This window comes from Sus scrofa, chromosome 5 (assembly GCF_000003025.6).
Source record: "Sus scrofa isolate TJ Tabasco breed Duroc chromosome 5, Sscrofa11.1, whole genome shotgun sequence".
Lineage (NCBI taxonomy): Eukaryota > Metazoa > Chordata > Mammalia > Artiodactyla > Suidae > Sus > Sus scrofa.
Window position 1 is genome coordinate 7,904,156 of NC_010447.5, and position 20,668 is coordinate 7,924,823.

At 39.9% G+C, this 20,668-nt stretch overlaps 1 protein-coding gene across 6 annotated transcripts in view; it reads left to right on the forward strand.

The window, feature by feature from the left end:
* The window catches only part of MKL1 (megakaryoblastic leukemia (translocation) 1), a 224,578-nt gene that overhangs the window by 152,806 nt on the left and 51,104 nt on the right, over positions 1-20,668 (forward strand). The window contains exon 1 of one of the 6 annotated variants that reach the window (XM_021092840.1): positions 3,259-7,054. The exons of 4 other annotated variants lie outside the window; for them this stretch is intronic. Coding sequence is in view for 1 of the 2 variants with exons in the window: in XM_021092837.1 (XP_020948496.1) it covers positions 7,912-8,119 (208 nt within the window). In the remaining variant the exon portion in view is untranslated. One more of the 6 variants, XM_021092837.1, reaches the window with a different exon arrangement.

Consider the following 20,668-nt stretch of genomic DNA (forward strand, 5'->3'; position numbering starts at 1 on the left):
AAATTGATGCCATAATGTAATAAAATTTATATTATGAATTTTCTTAGCTTCGTAATTAATCATTTTAATAGTCATGGTAGTTACCATGTATTGACTGCCTCCTTTGTAGTAGGCACTTTATTATTTATTTATTTATTTGGCTGTGCCTATGGCATGCAGAAGTTCCTAGGCCAGGGCTCCAGCCTGAGCCACAGTGGTGACAACACCGAATCTTTAACCGCTAGGCCACTGGGGAACTCCCATAGTAGGCACTTGAAATAGTTATTCAACTCCAGCAGCAGTTCTTCTTAAGTAAAAGGTACAGAGATTAATTGGGGAAGGTTCTTGGAATAGGTAAGTTTTGAGCCAAGGCTTTAAGATGATGGACGTGATCAGGTGGCAGGTCTGAGTTTCCTAAAAGATAGTGTACTCAGAGAGTCAAGTCCAACTTGGACTGTTTCATAATTAAAGAGCGGAGTGTCCCTTGTCACATCTTAACATGAGATTCTAAATTGAGGGTTCTGCTTGATCAAATTCTCTTCTGGTCTCTCAGTTTGAGATGACTGCTTTTCTGTGCTCCACCTTGCTTGCATTTGTGCAGATGAAGTTTAAGATACGGATTCAGAAAATAATTTTTGGTTCTCTTTTGCTTTTCATAAAAATATAAAAGTTAAGTGGTACATTTAATTGTTCTTTACTATTCACGTAGTTGTACTAATCAGAAAAGTTACTGTTTCCTTACAAAAAGGCTAATATATTGATATGTTCAGAACGATAGCCTGAATTCTGACCAGATGTGGTATTACTTATCTTGAAATTATCTGAGAATTTGAGAACTAAGAAATTTGAGGAATCTAGGTTAATTTTTTTAAACGACAAAGCAAGTGGTGGTCAATTTGAATTTTTAAGTTAATTTTCAGTTATAAAACAACATAGTATTTGCTTTCACAACAGCCTTGTACAGGGAAGGCTCATTACCCCCAAAACATCTTTGAACTTTAACGTCACAATTTATATTTGAAGCTTTGAAATTAATTATTTTCATCTCAGTTTAACCTAGTCTTTTCAGTGGGCCCATGTAATACTTAGATAATTCTTTTTTTTTTTTTTTTTTTTTTAAGTATCCTGGGAAATGTTGACACTTTCTTTGCTTTACAGTCTTGATAAAATTTTATTGTTGTTGAATAGCATCAGAATCTCAGGTTAAGATGTTTGATAAAGGTCTCTACTCTTTTTTTTTTTTTTTTAATTATGTAGCATTCCAAATTGGAATTGACTCTCTGAGTATAGGGAGATCAATAAATTCACTGTCTTAAAGGGTCAAAACTTCTTTCAGACTTCCCAGTTGCAGACACCATGTGGTGAAATGGCTCCCCATGTGTGCTGTGCTCAGATTGGCGCTTGTGTGTATCTTTGTGAACTAGAGAATTGATGTCTGTGAAACAAAACGTGTAACCCTGGAGAGTGAGGGGCTGCTGTGCATTCTGATTTCTAGGGAAGATGTATGAATTTGCAGAAGAGTTAACATGCAATCCTAGCAGCTTTTGACTTTTGAAAGAATCCAAAACAGCTAAGTAATGAGAAGGAGCCAGTAGAAATGTGGTTTGACATCATCCGATAGTTTTTTCCTCCTGAACTGGACACTAATGATATTGTTACCAGTTTATAATGTGGAGAGCTTGTTCAGCTGGTGACAGCTGGACCACTGAAGAAGAGCAAATACTAGTATGTTGTAGGGTTAGCACAAACAGTTATGGGGAAGCATAGATGCGTGATGAATTTCTAGTGTCACAGCTTACCTCTCCACCATCTAATGGAAGGAAGCTGTCTTTCTGGTTTCTCTAGGCTCTTCTTGCTAATGCACAGAAGACCTTGAAGCAGAATGGGGCATATCAGCGATGCTCAGGTTGTTCAGAAGTTTCTCTAGCTGCAGGCTTCCCTGTATACTGGTGACAGGAGGGAGACTAGGGGAGAGTAGCAGCAAAAAATGTCCTCTGTGGTATTAGGTGGACAAAAAGATCCTGGGCTTCCCTGGAAGCATGACTGTTATGTTCAGAAGACTCTCTGTATAGAGGAGATTTTAAACCTCTAATGAGAGAGAGATGACAACCTAAATGTCCATCGACAGAGGAGTGGATCATGATGTGGTACATAGACACAATGGAATATTACTCATTAAAATGAATGAAATACCAGCATTTTTAACGACATGGATGGACCTAGAAATTATCATGCTAAGTGAAGTCAGCCATACAATGAGACATCAACATCAAATGCTTTCACTGACATGTGGAATCTGAAAAAAGGACAGACTGAACTTCTTTTCAGAACAGATGCTGACTCACAGACATTGAAAAACTTATGGTCTCTGGAGGAGACAGTTTGGGGGGTGGGGGGATGTGCTTGGGTTTGGGGATGGACATCCTGTGAAATGGGATTGTTATCATTATACAACTACAGATGTGATAAATTCATTGAGTAATAAAAAATTTAAAAAATAATAAAAAGAGATGTAAAAACATAGTATTCTTTCTGTTTATAGATGTAGATTTTTACTTCAGTAAAAAATAAAAATTATAGACTATACCTGAAAATCATGTCCAGGTTCTCCTCTACTTATTAAATTCTTCTGTTTGGGCTGAAGCGTCCCTGCCTGGTTTCACTGCAAAAGGAAATTTATGAAGGAAAGTTTTTATTTTTAATGTTATTTTTGTATTGGGGTATACTTGATCTACAATGCTGTGTTTTAGGTGTAGAGCAAATTCAGTTATACATGCACATATACCCACTCTTTTTCAGATTCTTTTCCCATGTAGGTTGTTAAAGAATATTGAGTAGAGTTCCCTGTGCTGTAAGTAGGTCCTTGTTGACTTTCTGTTTTATGTATAGTAGTGTATATATGTTAATCCCAAACTCCTAATTTATCTGTCCCCTTTGGTAAATGTAAATTTGTTTTCTAAGTCTATGAATCTCTTTCTGTTTTTTTAGTAGGTCCATTTGTATCATTTTTTTTTTTAGGTTCCACATATAAGTGATATCATATGATATGTGTCTTTGTATGATTAACTTAGTATAATAATCTCTAGGTCCATACATGTTGCCACAAATGGCATTATTTCATTCTTTTTTATGGCTGAGTAATATTCCACTGAATATATGTGCCATATCTTTCTTAACCATTCCTCTCTCAATGAACATTTAAGATACTTCTGTGTCTTGGCTACTGTAAATAGCACTGCCAGGAAAGTTTTTTATTTTTTATTTATTTTTTTAATTTTTTTTGCCATATCCATGGCATGTAGAAGTTCCCAGGCTGGGAATGGAACCCAAGCCAGAGCAGTGACAACACCACATCCTTAACCATTAGGCCACCAGGGAACTCTGAGGAAAGTTTAAATAAAATCATTTTGGGAAGTTCCCGTTGTGGCTCAGCAGAAACAAAACTGACTAGTATCCATGAGGATGCGGATTTGATCCTGGGCCTCGCTCCTTGGCTTAAGGATCCTATGTTGCCATGAGCTATGGTGTAGATTGCAGACACAGCTCAGATCCCACATTGCTGGGGCATAGGTCAGCAGCTGTAACTCCAATTTGACGCCTAGCCAGGGAACTTCCATATGCCATGCATGCATGGTGCAGCCCTAAAAAGCAAAAAAAATTAAAAAATAAAAAATCATTTTGGTCCTTTAAGATCTGGGGTCCCAGAGAAGACATTTTCTTTCTGTGTTGTACGTTCTACCTTTAGAATCTGCTATGGTTTTCAAAGTCATTTGTAAGAAATTAACATTTTTAAAAGATGGTTAAAACATTTTTGAGTATAAGATTTTGGAGAGACAAGAAGTCTTTTTTTCCTCTCCCTTCCTTCCTTTCACTTGAGATGCATATTAATTGCTGTGCCTTCTCCTGGAAGATGTGATTACTCAGAGGCATAGCCAGTTAAAAAACTCTCCTTCCGTCTTTGTTTTTCTGTTTCAAAAAGTTCCGCTTGCAGTAAGTGGTCTGTCTACAGTGTGCTCTGGCTACTCTGCTCCGTGTTTGTGTGCAGATCGCTTATCAGTGCTCTTCGTTGTCTCTGGTCTTTATATGACTCAGTGTTAGTCACAGTCTGAACAAGGAATCCCAGGAGAGGTTGTGACTGGCTCCCTTTTTTGGGTGATGGCTTTTATTTAATTTACTAGGTTGTGTAATGTAGGCAGATATTAACAGTTTGAGAAATCCTAAAGGAATGTTAATTCCAAGTATGACATTTTTACAAGAAAACAATTTTGTGCGTTCACTAAAATGTGAATTTAGTAATAAATTTTATACCAAGCTCCGTCTGTTTTCTACTCTGTGAGTAATTTTCTCTGTATAATGGGAGACCATGGGCTGCACTAAAAGAGAAAGATTAAAATTAAACAATAATGAAATAAAAAGAACCATTTGCTGAACATTTTCTATATATGCGACATACTGGTTATTGAGTGCCTCATTAAAATCACCCTAGAAACCATATGAATTTGGTGATGTTTTGCCTATTGTCAGGTGGGATGAATGCTCAGAGAGGTTAGGTGACTTACCAAAAGCCAGACTAGTGGTAGGTAGAGCAAGAATTTCTGCAGAGGTCTGTCTGGTTCTGAGTGTGAAGCTCACTCAGCCACTCTCAGGCTGCCCTCTGCTTCAGAGGGACAGAAGATCTCAGTAGATCTTGGGCAGAAGAAAAGCCGTCTGGTTCTCTTGCTTGCTTTGGTGGTTCATGTGTTTACTGTCTGTGTCTCCCCTTTTCCCTAGCACCTAGCATGTGCATAATACACACTCAATAAATATTTATTGAGTGAACAAGTGTGTACAATTAACCATGGAAATTGGAAGTGAACTGGCATTTTTGTTTGTAGAATTTCTGTAAGTATATGCTCTATTTGTAAATATAGTGAAGTACATCTTAGACTAATATTTATCAAGTTTATACATGGCATGTATAGATGTTTGAGTAAGAATAAAACATTTACAATTCTGTGTGATTTCTGGAGATTATCAACAGCCTGACCTCTCATTTCCCTTTACCTGACCAGCTTCCCACTGCTGGTCTTAGCCCTCTTTGTTTTACACTGCTGTCAAATTGCCTTTTCCTTCTTTCTCTCTCTCTTCCATTGTCCAAGAAATTGTTATTTTTACACCTTTTGTTTTTGCACATTCCTCTCCCTTTGATTGGAATTCCTTTCCCCTTCTTTTTGGTTTAACTTTAAAAAAAAAAAAAGGAAAGAAAAAAACATTCAGGGCTAGGCTAGGCTCAGGTGTCTTGTCTGACTTCTCCAAACCTAGTTAGTGTTCCTGTCAGAGTGCTTGTCATGCTGACAGCTGTATAATTTGGTTCAACTCTGTCTCTTTCTTTGAACAGCCTGTATTATAAGCTCCATGAGGGGAGTAACTTGAGTGTTTTATCTGTGTCACAGTGCCTGGCACATGGTAGGCAGATAGTAAATATGGAAGGAATAATAAAGAGTGTAGCTTGTCCAGTCTCTTCATATATCCTAGAGCATCATTCCATTCTAGAGATGGAGCCTGTCTGCTCTAGAAATGAGGGTGATGCCCTGCAGTCCTTCCAGCCTGGTGTCCTTTTTTTAAAATTGTTTTTTGAAAAAAAAAATTTTTTTTTTTTTGCTTGTTATTAAGGCAGTAGTTATTTAATGTAGAAGATACAGATAAACAGAAGGGAGAGAGAGAAAATAAAATCATCCTATTGCTACCACCATCCTTCCATTCTATTCTCTTCTGTGCAGACATGTTTATGTAGGTGCTACATAATTGTGTGATGACAACGGCTTGCATTTACTGAGCGCTTATAGAACAGGCACTGTTCTGAGGGCTTTGCCTGCATCATCTCATTTATTACAGCAACCCTTTGGAATGAATACTGTTCTCCCCCCTTTATAGATGAGTAGATAGAGGTATAGCAATGTTACATATCTCAAGGTCACTCAGCTAGTAAGGGGTAGAGCCAAGACTGAAACCCAGGCAATTTAGCTCAAGAGCCTTTATTCTTAACTCTTCTTCCATTCCCTGTTTCCACCTTCTGGCAACCACTGATCTTACTTCTGCTCTGATATTTTTGCCCTTTCTTGAATTTCGTATAAATATGTGATCATTTAGTAGCCTTTTGTGTTTGTCTTCTTTCGCTTAGCATAGTTCGTAGATACTGTTGTCCATATTTAGTAGTTGTTTTTTAATCACTACTATTTTGTTGTATAGATGTACCACAATTTTAATTCTGTTCACAAGTTGGGGAACATTTGGTTTTTTTCTGGTTTTTGGCAGTTAAAATAAAGCTTCTGTGGAGGTTCATGTACTGCTCTTTATGTGGTCATATTTTTTTCATTTCCCTTTGTTTAAATACTCAGGAATGGGATTACTGGGATGTATGATAAATGTAAGTTTAACTTTATAATTTCCGGACTGTTTTCCAAAATAGTACTATCACTTTGCATTCTCCCCAGTTAATGTCTGAAAGTTGCAGTTGTTCCCCCTCCTCGCCAGCAAATATTCTGATACTAGTCAAATAATTCTCCTCGCATAGTCTTGTTGGGAAAAGAAGTTGCTTAAATTAAGGATTTCTGATAGGTTTTTTCGTTCTCTTCCATTTACAAATATTTATTGAGCGTCTTACAGTGCAAGGGAGTGGATGAGAATGAGTGACTCTACTCAAGGTCCTGGTTGGCCCCTTGAGAGGGGGCCTTGGCAGGTGATGGTCATGCACTTGACTCTTATATGTTATCTGTTTCCTACTGGAACAGACTGCTCCACATAGCAGTATTTGCTTTTATGCCTGTACCCTGCATGCCTTGCTCAGCTTTTCAGAGCTTAAGATCCTTGTGGGAGGAAGAATATGGTGGCACATCTGGCACCAATTGTGCTATTGGCCTTTCACCACCACCTGCTTTAGGTGAAAATGCCAGTGAGTGTCGTGGTGGCAGCTGTTTTCCATAATTAGCTGGGTAGGTTTTTCAATTCAGTCTGTTAGTATGGCTGCCCTGACTGCCTGCTCAGTGATTTGAATGATGGGACTGTGACATCGAAGGAGTAAAAATCAAATGGTTGGGTAAGTTGAGGAGGACAGGATAAGAGTATTAATCTCAAATTTTTGGTGAGCTGCCACTGCTGTCACAATACATTGTCTCTGTCACTAGCCAGCTTCTTAAGAGCCTTTCTTTTCTCTTTAAATGAGAAAGTCTAATGTGTACTGGGCTATATCTTCTTTTAGAGATTTTATCAGTGAAATATTTTGCCAAGAAGAAATCTCTTCACTCATTTATCCGTTCATTCATTGGGCACACTGTGTTTGTGGTACCCTTCTTAGTGCTATGATATGGCTTGTTTCAAAGTAAGTTCTTCTTGAGTTTTTCTCTGAGTACCTTCCCTCCTCCCAGTTTGGTATCTTTCATCTATAAACGTTTTACAAACAAATGACAAGTGAAATAAAATAGTGTAGTGTTATAGCTCCTTCTTCCACTTTGGTGCAGACTTTGCACAGGGAAGGAGGGAGGTAGAGAAGAGGGAACCTGGTCATGTGATACTGCTTGTCTGGCAGGAGCCTTTTGGTTCTGAGCAAAGAAACCAGCTGTTTACTATTTTGGGTGAATGAGGTTGGTTGGTTGCTACGAGCATTTTCTCTAAGGGAACCCTCTTCTCTTCCAGCTCTACACATTGAAATCATCCCAGTCCTGCTTTTTGGCATTTGGGTACAGGAGGGAGGTGTCTGTGTCAGGGCCCAGTGCTGACAGGAAGAAATGTTTTCCAGGAGACTTACTGATTCTGACCTTCTGCTGTCACTGCTTTTAATGCCCCACTCCCTAAGTAAACTTGGGATCTAGCTGTTTTTGCAATCCTTAGGGCTGCAGAAATGAAGTGCCCACTTTAACCTAAAGAGTCATGCTAATCAGATCCCCTAATTAATAAATGGCCTCTTTAAAGAGTGAGGAAAGAAAGACGAGTTGGTTGCAACACTGGCCTTTGGAGTCTCATATCTCCCCCAGCATGCTGGAGGAGAAGACCAAGATCGGTCAGCCCACCTGCAGGATTCTGCCACTCTCATGGATTGTGCTGAAGCCGGGAAAGGACAGCTGCTCAGCAGTGTGCCTGGCCCCTTACCACAGTTTGCGGGAAGGTTGGCATATTTATCCCTTTGGGATTTGCATGCTTTTGTTTACTCCTTAATTTACTGCCGTCTTTTATCCCCTCCCTATTTCTCTCGGTAGCCATCCAAGCTTTGACTTTGGGATGGTTTATTCTCCCAGGGTTTTTATTAAAGAACACTCAGCAGATAGATAACTGAGCAAGGACCTGTAGGGTATATTTCATGACCTGATAGGACAGTGTTTGGGATGTTTCACTTTCTTAATGCTTTTCTTCCACCCCTGCAGAACTCATGTATCAAACCTAGTTTATTGAAAAAGAAAAAAAAACCTTTTCTTTAGTAAGGTGGGATTCTTTGCCTGTCTGTGGGTCAAATGCAATGTTTGACCCATAAAACATGCTCTGGCCACAGACTGTACAAATAAATTGGGAGCTATTGATGATTTCAGTTTCTTCTGTATGTTAAGTACTGAAAGCACCTGGGTAACTTTTAAGGTCATGTAGCACTATGATATCATAGTTTAGAATAAAATAACACTTTATTTGTACTGCTGTTAGTTTTAGTTTGGGTAAACAATTTGGACTAGCCTTATCAATCTTTTAAGGAATTGTAGAATTAAAGTTACTCTCAAGTGTATAAAAGAAGAAAACTGTTAATTAGATGAACACTATAAAGGACATTTCTTTTATGAACATCCCTGAAAGTTCTGAAAAAACTGCGGAAAAAAGAATTCTTTCAGAAGGGTCCTGGGTTATGAAAAAAGGGAGGATAGGAACATTGTCCAGATTTTATCAAATATGAATGGAAAAGAATTATCAACATTTCCCCCCTCCTAGCTTAGAAATCTGCTGTTGTCCATGATCAGATTTTATATACAGTCTCTACTATTGGTTACATAAATGCTGCTTTTCCAAGAACTTGGATATTTTGAATTTTTGAGATTTCTTTGGGACTTTACTAACATTTGACAGGATGACTTGAGCATGTGGAACTGGTAATGAATGAATTCACTGAAGAGGGGCTGAGTGATTATCCCTGCCCAGTTTGCAAAGAGACTACTTTAAAAAACTGATTGAGAGGCAGTTGATTTCTGAGTGATTATCCCTGCCCAGTTTGCAAAGAGAATACTTTAAAAAACTGATTGAGAGGCAGTTGATTTCTCTTTGAATATTTAGATGTGTTCTGGACTAATGTCAAAGAAACACCATGGCAACATTAGAGGGAAGATTATTTCAGAGGTAGAGCAACAACATGGCTCAAGACTTAAAGCTTTGGGCTGTTACTCTTGACTTTTTGTATTCCAGAGGACCGTAGTGTTTTAGATTCCCAGTCTGATCATTAAGAATATTTGTTTTAGGATCCAACATTGCTGCAGCTGTGATATAGGTCATAACTGCGGCTCAGGTCTAAACCCTGGCCTGGGAACTCTGTATGCCATGGGGCAGCCAAAATTGGAGGGAAAAAAAAGAAGAAGAACTTTGACTGCAGGAGTATATAGGAAATAGAATACAGACTTGTCATAAGTAGGATCAGAAGGGTAATTCTAGACAAGTATCTGGTGCAATTTATATGTGTATGTTTTACTGGTTTTGTACTGTGCTTAGAACCTTGTCCTTAGAATTCTGTATGTTTTCTGGGAGTTTCTGTTATGGTTCAGCAGAAATGAATCTGACTAGTATCCACAAGGACGTAGGTTCGATCCCTGGCCTCCTTCAGTGGGTTAAGGATCCAGTCCTGCCATGAGCTGTGGTGTAGGTCGCAGACACGGCTCAGATCTGGCATTGCTGTGGCTGTGGCGTAAGCCAGCTGCTACAGCTCTGATTTAGCCCCTAGCCTGGGTGTAGCCCTAAAAAGACAAAAAAAAAAAAAAAAAAAAAAAAAATTCTATATGTCTGGATCTTGAGAGGACTCATATTTTTTCATTTTATATATATATATATACACACATACACACAAATATATATAAATGAATATATATTCATTATATATACACACATTGTTTTTAAAAATAGTATGATTTATAAACTGCACAAAAGAAGATTGTGCATTAAATATAAAAAAATGCCTGCTGTTACGCCTTTTGAGGTGAAGTTTCTAAAGGATAGAGATAGTTCATCCTTTATTTATTTATTTATTTTTGGCTGCATCTGTGGCATGTTTCCGAGCCAGGGGTTGAACCCACATCACAGCAGTAGCCAGAGCCACCTCAGAGTTAATGTGGGCTCTTCAACCCACTGAGCCACCAGGGAACTCCCAGTTCTTTCTTTAAATTCTCAAAGCTGCTCAGTGGAAATAACTTCCTGGTCTTGTGTTTTATTATTATAGATAAATTCCTAATAATTCTTCTTTCATAGTTTTCTTAATTCTGTCTTTACTTTTTCCTAATAGAAAAAGAAAGAGATTCTAAAAGCTGGAGCACATTTTTAGAGGTAATTGTCCAGGTTTATAGGAGGCTGCATGTGATACTTTTCTCATTGTTTTAGCTGACGTTTGGAAATGCCTAGAAGGATAGGGACCAAACTTTTAAATTTACCCCTGTATTTCTTTATTATTAGATTTTGTGGTTTTCTGTATTATTAGATTTTGGCAAGGATCAGACCTGCATTTTTTAGGGGGAGCGAGTTTGAAAGATTGATCAGCCTTGAAAGACTGATACATTTGTGGTTTAATATAGTCTTCTGGTCCAGCATTGCTCAGTCCTATCGCTGTCCTGTTCACTCTGGTAGCCACTGGACACATGTAGTTATGGAGATTTGAAAGGTGGCTAGAGTGACTGGGAAAATGAATTTTCAGTTTTATTTAATTTTAACTAAATTTAAATGGCATAGATGGCAAGTGGCTGCCATATTGGATAGCAGAGTTCTAGACTCTAAACATTCTGACCTTAGACAGCCTCTCCAGCTCTCTTCCACTACTCCGTTTAACACTCTTAATGATGCAGCTAAATTGGAGTGTAGTGGTTATGTTCTTAGCCTTTTAGTATTTCCTACCTCCAGGTCTTGGCTAATGCTGCTCATCTTTAGTTTATGCAGTCCTTCAAAGATGGTTTATATGCTGCTGCTCTAATGAAGCTTATATATCCTCTTTGTACTCAAGTGACTTATTACCTGCAAACTCTTTTTTTTTTTTTTTTAAGGGCCACACCTGTGGCCCATGGACGTTCCGAGGCTAGAGGTTGAATTGGAGCTGCAGCTGCCAGCTTATGCCACAGCCACAGCAATGCGGAATCCAAGCCTCCTCTGTGACCTACACTGCAGCTCATGGCAACGTCAGATCCTTAATCCACTGAGTAAGGCCAGGGATTGAGCCACAACAGGAACTCCCCCAGCAAATTCTTAAAACACTTAGAATACTGCCTTCGATTGCAGTGATTTTGTTTTGCATGTCTTTTGTTTGTTTGTCTGTTTGGTTTTACATTTCTTATAGTCTCCATTATATTTATAAATTCCTTGAAGGGAGCTTATATAGTTTTTATGTGTGTGATAGGCTTAACCTTTTCTCTTTTTCTTCCCTTCCAAAGTGCTTAGCAAAGTGCACACATACATAGTAGGTGGTTAATATGCATTAGCTGAGTCCACTGAGGTTACTGTGCACTAGAGGGCAGTATCATGCCCATAGCAAAATGTGGTATTTATTCCAAACCGACAGATATATTTTCAGCACCCTGTCCTATTCAGTTTTTTTTTTTTTTTTTTGTCTTTTGTCTTTTTTGTTGTTGTTGTTGCTATTTCTTGGGCCGCTCCCTCGGCATATGGAGGTTCCCAGGCTAGGGGTCGAATCGGAGCTGTAGCCACCGGCCTACGCCAGAGCCACAGCAACGCGGGATCCGAGCCGCGTCTGCAACCTACACCACAGCTCACGGCAACGCCGGATCGTTAACCCACTGAGCAAGGGCAGGGACCGAACCCGCAACCTCATGGTTCCTAGTCGGATTCGTTAACCACTGCGCCTCGACGGGAACTCCCCTATTCAGTTTTATTCAGTCTCATATTAATAATTACAGCCTTCAAAACAAACTTGCATCTTTTAATTGTCAGTGATATTAATAAATAGCCTTTTCACATAATATCTTGCATTAGATTTAGGATATGATGTTGGGCCAGGAGATTGGTGAAAATTCTTACCTGGAAGAAACTTGGTACATCTGAGAAACACTAGCCAAGGCATTTGGTGCCATTGGTGCCATTGATTAATTCCTTGAGGGCAGAAGCCTTTTTGTGGTAGGAAGCTAGGACTCAGCACTGAGCTCAGAGTCAAGAACCTGAAGTTCTTGGTTTGATCTTGCCAGTAGGGATCTTGGAACAAGTGGCTCTAAGCTTAGAAAACCAGTTTCTTTCATTGTGTGGTGGGTATAATATCTGCTGTCCTAACTCACAGGGTCAGATAGCATCATATGTGTGAAAGTAGCTCTGTAAAGTGTGATAAATGTCTAGGGCTACCTTCCTTCTCACTTCCTACCTTTTACTTTTTACCAAGGCATGTACAAAATAAGTGGTGGATTATATTTACGACACTAGTTTTTTGTATTTTAGGTGAAGAATTTACTGTCTTAAAGGTTACTGAGAAATGTATGGATGCAATGTACTCCCACCAAGGCTGCACACACTGAGGAGTGATTATAGTCATAGTAGTTTGGTTAAAATAGATCCTCTTTGATATTATACAGTCTTAACATGAACTGTGTGATTGTGTGTGTGTGTGTGCGTGTAAACTATAAATCTGTTTATTTTTGTGTATCCTCTACCCTTCTTGACACTAACTTAAAACATTCAGAATGAACCGTTATAAGGTTTTTGGACTCATTTTAGAAAATGAGGTTTGGAAATAGACTTTAGGAGATTTTCCTGCACGGGTTGTGGGTTAGAAAAGGAGCGAGCCATTCTAGAAGGAGGCTAGTGCAGTGGTTGCTCTTTGTTGAAAACAGGTGTCGACCTGGAGCCTTCTCTAGTAAATCATTAGCTGCATCAAATAAAATGTTCAGCTGAAGTTCATGAAATCTCACAGTTACTAAACACTCTTGCCAAAGAGAGTTGCAGTCATAATATCTGCAATCGAATCATTTCCTGTTCAGGCTTGCAGGTGGGGAACTGTCTGAAACTGCATTCCTTTAAGATGAGTTATAAAGAAAATGTCTTGGTGGGAGAGGCCTTAATGATACTTAAGGACAACCTAGCAAGTGTGGGAATGGAGAGGGTTCCTACCCTAGGATCCTGGGAGTAACCAGACTTGAAGGCATAGATCAGGATATGCAGACCCACTCACATGGGGTGATCTGACTAAAGCTCCTCTAGAGCATTCAGATATGTGCTGAACCCACTCGGGCAGTGGGCCAGGCAGATGGCACATTCCTGTACTGACCTTCGGAGGCCTGCCAGGTTCCAAAGCTAACATTGGTGGCTGTGCTCTGGCATGAACAGCCCGAGAGCCTGCGTTTCATCTAGTCTTTGGTCCTCCCCAGTCAAGGGGATGCCTTGGGATTGGTTTGGTCTCTGAGTCCACTGAGAAGTCGGCATATATTCTCATTCCCCTTGCCCCTACCCCATCTTGGAGTTGATTTTTATTGTCTGCACAGCCCCAGAATTGACTCAGATCCTCTAAGTAATTCCTCCAGGCTGGGGATAACCCAGGGTTAGCCTTTGCAATGCCACAGCTCCTCTCCCACCCCTCCCCCAGCCTGTCTTCATTGACCTACATTTTTAGGTTTGACTAAACCTTCCATCCGAGAGTAGATTGGGGCTAGGCAAGTTAGGCTGCAGTCACCTGTCCCTTCCTTTGCTTCAGTGCATCCCTTCGGCTGTGTAAAGGAAATTTGGGTGTGACTCTAGTTAGGCTTCACCTTATCCCCACCCCCTTTCCTGTTGCCCTTTTGATTTCTTTTAAATCTGATACTGAGCCTCTCCTCCCCCCACTCAACACACCAATGGAGTCTCCTAAGCTATTTCTGTCAGTTTAATGATCCCCAGCTGTTGCTGTAGTTCTGGCTGTTTTCATGCCCCAGAGAGTCAGAAGAGCCAGAGAAAGAGGGGTCTTGCTTGTGGATCACACAGTGTGTCAGACAAGCCTAATGCACTTTTCTAAAACAACTGCCTAGGGTGAGACTTCTTAGGGAGGGGTATTATTAATACGGGGATGATCTGAACATGCAGGAGAAAGGAAGCCACAAGTATCCAAGACATTTTAAAAATAAGCATCCTGCTGAAAAGAGTGGCACTCTGCATCACTCAGAATTATGCTGGAAGGATGGTGTATGTGGTAACTGGGTAATTGATCACTTTGCATTAGACTTGCATTTTAGTGTTGGAGCTGGAATGTCCCCTCTGACCCATGGTGTGTGTTGAAGGAGCCAGATGTCTAAATAAAAAGGATTCTATGATAGGAAAACACAGAAATCATTCCTGAAGTGGTCAGAAGAGGCATTGATTTCAGTTCTGCTTTAACTTAGTGCAGGTTTGTTTCGTAAAATTTTGTGCAAAACCTGCAGTAATGAAATGTTTCACTGGCAAATTTGATCACGCAAACTTAAGGAAATACAAAGTTGCAATTCATCTAACAGGACCTCTCTGATAGTTACTTATCCATTTACTTTGGAGATGTCTTTCCTAAACCTGGGGAGATGGTGAGTGGGAAAATCCTACAGTCCTTGGGCTACTGGATTATAATATACTAGCTTTTCTTTTTTGTATTTGCTGTTGAGAATTTTAACCCTTCAACAGTTTCAGCTGTGATAGACTTGTAGCTTTCACACCTCATTATGCTGCATGAAGTTTTAATTTTATGTATCTCAGCCATCTACAGAAAGGAAAGAATTTTGCTGTAACCTTTACCAAAATTTATTTTTAAATATCCTTTTAATATCTTTTGAGAAAAATACAATTTTATATCACCTAGGATTTAAGGCCAAGACATTACTGGGTTGTTTTTTTTTCTTAAATACTCATGAATTTTACACATAAACATTAGAATTTTCAGATTGTGTGTGTATTTTTAACCCATTTTACCAAATTTCTAATTTCTAATCACCTCTCTGTTCCCTAAAGCTTCTAGAAAAAATTTTTTTCATTTAAAAATTATTTTAATCAGAATTTACCTTTTTTGGGTCATAATGTCAATTAAGTGTTATACAAACACTGAAAGTTAATTTTTAAAATATCAAGAAGCTAAATAGGAATTACTTCAACAGAAAAAAAAGTAATTTTCCAATTACTTACAGAATTTATATGATGATATGGGGCTCCCTCACTATTTCAGTCATGAATATTCTACCATGCTATATGTTTAAAAGTTCATGTTATAAAGATATAGAAGGGAGAAGTACTCTAATAGAGTTTTAAGGGAAAATTTTTTTGTCACTCCTGTCTTGCTGTGGAAGAACTACCCTGTTGCCAGCTTTGATTTTATGTACCTGTCACCTGCCCTCAACAAAGCTGGTGCAAAATGTCAGCACCAGTTATACAGCAGGGAAGAGCAAACGAGATTGGAAACTGCCCACGTTTTCTGGGCGAACATGCAGAACTAATGTGGCAGGGAAAATGCTGTTCCTGGTGCTTTAGCTTTGGAATGGATTGTTCAGATGGCCCTGCCAGTCCTTCCTTTAGGAAGCACATTCCCAATTTATCTCCACCCATTCAGATGTGGGTGCAAGAACACGTTCTCCTCAGATCTTCTGTGTTGGGGTTGTATGAGCATTGCCTTACAGATCTCAGGAAAGAGACTGATGACATTGTTGTAGCTGGCAGTTTGAGATCTGTCTGCTGCAATTAGAGAAGATTACTTCAAGGGGGTGATGAGCAACTACCCAAAATGAAATGGTGAGCCCCAGATTTTTGAGGATATGAGACTTTGATTTATTTACTTATGTATTTATGCATAATTATTAATATTTTTGCTGTGACTCTGGCACTAGATGTGATGTAATAGAAGAAGCACAGACTTTGGTGTTGGGCCAACCTGTGTTTGAGCTCTGGCTCTCTCTCTTGCTGTGCAGACAGTTACTTAACCTTTTTAAACCTCTTTTTCTTCATCTGTAAAAGAGAGGCAATGTATAACCTCAGATAGCTGTTGAGATCAAACAAGTCCCTGTGGTAGCACGTCCAGCCCAGTGACTGCGTAGTATAAGAGTTCAGCATGTCTGATTCCCCCCCCCTTTTTTTTTTAATGATTTTTTTTTTCCATTATAGCTCGATTCCCCATTTCTTATATCTTAGTTCCTTCTCAAGACAAGCCTCTCCTAACTTTGGTGCCTTGGAGTTGCTGTTTCTGCTGCCTGGAACACTTTTCTCTGGATCTTTTCATGGTTTATCTTATTATTTAGGTTTCTGCGTAAGAGTTATCCGTCTTCTCAGAAAGGCCTTCCCTATATACTCGGTCTAAAATTGCCAACCCCTGTCACTCTCTCTTCTTTTATTCCACTGTATTTTTCTCCACATGATGTGCGACTGGAAGTTGTGTATAACATACGTATGTTTTCCCCATTAGGACATAGACTGAGGGTAGGGGTGCCATCTATTCATTTTACTGCTACATCACCAACCACAGCGCCTAGCATGATACGTATTGGTTCAATGAATGAATGAATGAATCAACCCAGAATCCCCTAGTGCCAGGGAAGAACCCCTGGCAGGTTGCAGAAAGGAACTTGTACCAGGAAGCGGGCGCTCTCTGCCATGCAGTGTGGATGTCCCCGCTTTGAGAGCCAGGTGGGAGGTAGGCCTGTGGAGTCCTCTGGCATCCTTCCAGGCTGCCTCCTCTCTCGGAGGAGACCCTTGGAATGACCTTTTCATGTGACCGCTGTTACCTGTTAAAGTCTCTGTTTCTTTTGGAATTTGAATATAGGGGGCCTTTTCCGATTCTAGAGATCTAAAATGCCGCATGCTGTTCACTGAAATCACCTGGATTTCCCCCTGGTTAGTAAGCATATAGATCATTTTTTTTCCAGCCATATCATGCAGATAGTACTACTAATACAGTGTTAGTTTTAAACAAGGGGAACTGACGTGATTTAGGAAAGAAGAGAAGCCAAATACATAATAGTGCTTAGGGGTTCAGGTTGTCAATTGAAGTGGGGCTGGGTTCTGTTTCTTACTTACCCTATGATCTTGGGCAAATTGGTTAATTTCTCTAGTGCTCCAGTTTCCTCATCTACATACAGAATAGAATAATAATAGCATTTTCCACATAGCTTTGTTTTAAGAATTATTAAGATAATACATGTATGGTTTCACCATTTTATAGATATTATTACACAATACAGAACCTCTTTATTTTGTTTTAGTAGTTCAAGCTGGATTTTCTTAAGTATATCTTTTGTAAATTACCAGATTTATCAACCTAAGAAAATACCTCATCTCCCTACTTGTATCCCTGACAGTATTCAGATTAAATAGAAGATACACACACACACACACACACACAATTTTTTTTGTCTTTTTGTCATTCCTAGGGCTGCTCCCACGGCATATGGAGGTTCCCAGGCTAGGGGTCGAATCAGAGCTGTAGGCACTGCCTTATGCCAGAGCAACAGCAATGCAGAATCCGAGCTGCGTCTGTGTCCTACACCACAGCTCACAGCAACCCCGGATCCTTAATCCACTGAGCAAGGCCAGGGATCGAACACGCAACCTCATGGTTCCTAGTCGGATTTGTTAACCACGACAAGAACTCCGATATTTATCATTTTTGGGTATTATTTCTAATTTCTAAAGCAGATTATTTGAGATAATTTTTTTTGAGAGATAATTTAGCTCATGTTTACACACTATATACAGAGATGGAAGAGAATTTATGAGATTGTGAAAGAGTTGAATGAGCATATCAATAAAATAATCAAAATTGAAATATATGTTTTTTTTTCTTTTTGTCTTTTTGGGTCCCCACCTGCAGCATATGGATGTTCCAAGGCTAGGGATCCAATCAGAGCTGTAGCCACTGGCCTACACCACAGCACAAGGCAACACAAGATCCTTAACCCACTGAGCAAGACCGGGGATTGAACCTTCAGCCTCATGGATACTAGTCAGATTCGTTTCTGCTGAGCCATGACAGGAACTCCTGAAATCTTATAGATGATTTTAGTGTGTTTGTTTTTACAAAGAATTAGGGATTCCTGTCTTCAAGTCTTTGCAACGTTACGTTATTGTTCACTGTATTTGTTTATGCCACAAATCATTTTATAATTTGAATTTATTAGGAGACCATTATTATTTGTATTTCATAATTAATCACAGGAATTGATAATTTCTGTGCAGTACGTGATAGTATTTTAGTTTGAAGAACCTGACCTTTGATATGTTTTAGTAATTGATTCATGTATCTTTCTGAAGGGAGAGTCAAATCCATGGATTTTTGAAATAAACGTTTTGCTTTAGAATAATTTTAGACTTACAAAAAAGTTGCACAGACAGTACAGAGAGTTCTCATATACCATTCACTGGTTGCCTCTGATGTTATAGCATCTTAATACCTGTGGTACATTTGTCAAAATTTAGAGATTAACAGGTGTTTCCGTCATGGCTCAGTGGTTGATGAATCTGAGTAACCGTGAGGTTTCGGGTTCAATCCCTGGCCTCGCTCAGTGGGTTGAGAATCCGGCTTTGCTGTGAGCTATGGTGTGGATCACAGACACAGCTTGGATCTGACGTGGCTGTGGCTGTAGCATAGGCTGGCGGCTACAGCTCCAATTCAGCCCCTAGCCTGGAGCCTCCTTGTGCTGTGGGTGTGACCCTAAAAAGACAAAAGACAAAAAAAAAAATCCCCAAAACTTAGAGATTAACATTGGTACACTACTAATTTTAACCAAACTTTATTTAGATTTCATTTGTTTTCCCACTGATGTCCTTTATCTGTTCCAAGATCCAGTCTGGGATACACAGTGCTTTTAGCTGTATATGATTTTTATTTTTATTTTTATTTATTTTTATTTTTTTTGTCTTTTGTCTTTTTGTTGTTGTTGTTATTGTTGCTATTTCTTGGGCCGCTCCCGCGGCATGTGGAGGTTCCCAGGCTAGGGGTCCAATCGGAGCTGTAGCCACCGGCCTACGCCAGAGCCACAGCAACGCGGGATCCGAGCCGCGTCTGCAACCTACACCACAGCTCACAGCAACGCCAGATCCTTAACCCACTGAGCAAGGGCAGGGACCGAACCCGCAACCTCATGGTTCCTAGTCGGATTCGTTAACCACTGTGCCACGACGGGAACTCCCTGTATATGATTTTTAGATGGTAGATCAGTAGGATCCTAGAGAGAATCAGCTTTCCTTCTCTCACCTCTACTTCCTCCTTTTTGTCTTAACTCTGGATCTTCTTTCCCAGGCAGCAGATAAATGGATCTTTCTGGGTCCTTTAACCACTATTTTCATATCGACAGTTTAGAATTTCAGAAGCATGCTTTGAACACTCTCTGTGTATTTAATTTTATTAGTGAATGGGTACCAGTTTTTCTGCCTTTCTCTGAGGCTTACTTTTTATACATACCAGGTTGTCCAGAGTCTGGGAACAGAGCATGCTTCTTCAATGACTGCATGTTGCAGAAATGCCTTCCAAAAGAAAATGATTCTCCTCTGCTATCTTCCCCTCTCTCCTCCCTCTTACCCCTGCCCCACTTGGGATATGATTTTAAATAAAGATGTTTTTATGTAAGGCCCTTTTACTCTGCAGAATAAAGCATCTCATTGGAGGTATGGTACCAGGTTACAGTACTAGAAATCCTTGCTCCTGTCCTAGAGAAAAGCACTCAGGTTGAGGCCTTTAGTGAAACATTTATATTCTGTGTTATAGTATTTCAAAGCACTTTTCACGTACATTGTGGTTTTTTGAGCTTCAAAGGGCAGGGGTTATTTTTCTAAATTGTAGTGAGAAAATCAAGGCCAGAGAAGTCAGGCGACTTGATTAGGTAGCAACAGAGCCAGGACTGGAACCCATTTCTTGCTGTTCTTTAGATTCTCTCTTTTTTTTTGGTTTTTAGGGCCCCAGGTATGGCATGTGGAAGTTCCCAGGCTAGGGGTTGAATAGGAGCTGCAGCTGCTGTGCCATAGCCACAGCAACACAGGATCTGAGCTATGTTTGCAACCTACACCACAGCTCACAGCAATGCTGGATTCTGATCCCTGAGTGAGGCCAGGGATCAAACCTTTGTCCTTATGGATACTAGTTGGGTTTGTTACTGCTAAGCCACAATGGGAACTCCAGCTTCTCTCATGTTTTCGGCCTTGTTTAAAGGCCAGTTCTCTAAGTGAATTCATTCACTTGCAGCTTGCAAGATATTCCATATAACCAGCTCAGTATGCAGTGTTTGCCCCCTTCCCCAGAATCAGTTAGGTTGAGAGTAAACTTTTTCTAGTTAAGGGTAAAGGCATTGGGGTGTTCCCATTGTGGTGCAGAAGGAACAAATCCAACTAGGAACCATGAGGTTGTGGGTTTGATTTCTGGCCTTGCTTAGTGGGTTAAGGATCTGGCGTTGCTGTGAGCTGTGGTATAGGTCGAAGACGTGGCTCGGATCTGGTGTTGCTGTGGCTCTGGCATAGGCTGGCAGCTACAGCTCCAATTGAACCCCTAGCCTGGGAACCTCCATATATAGCGGGTGTG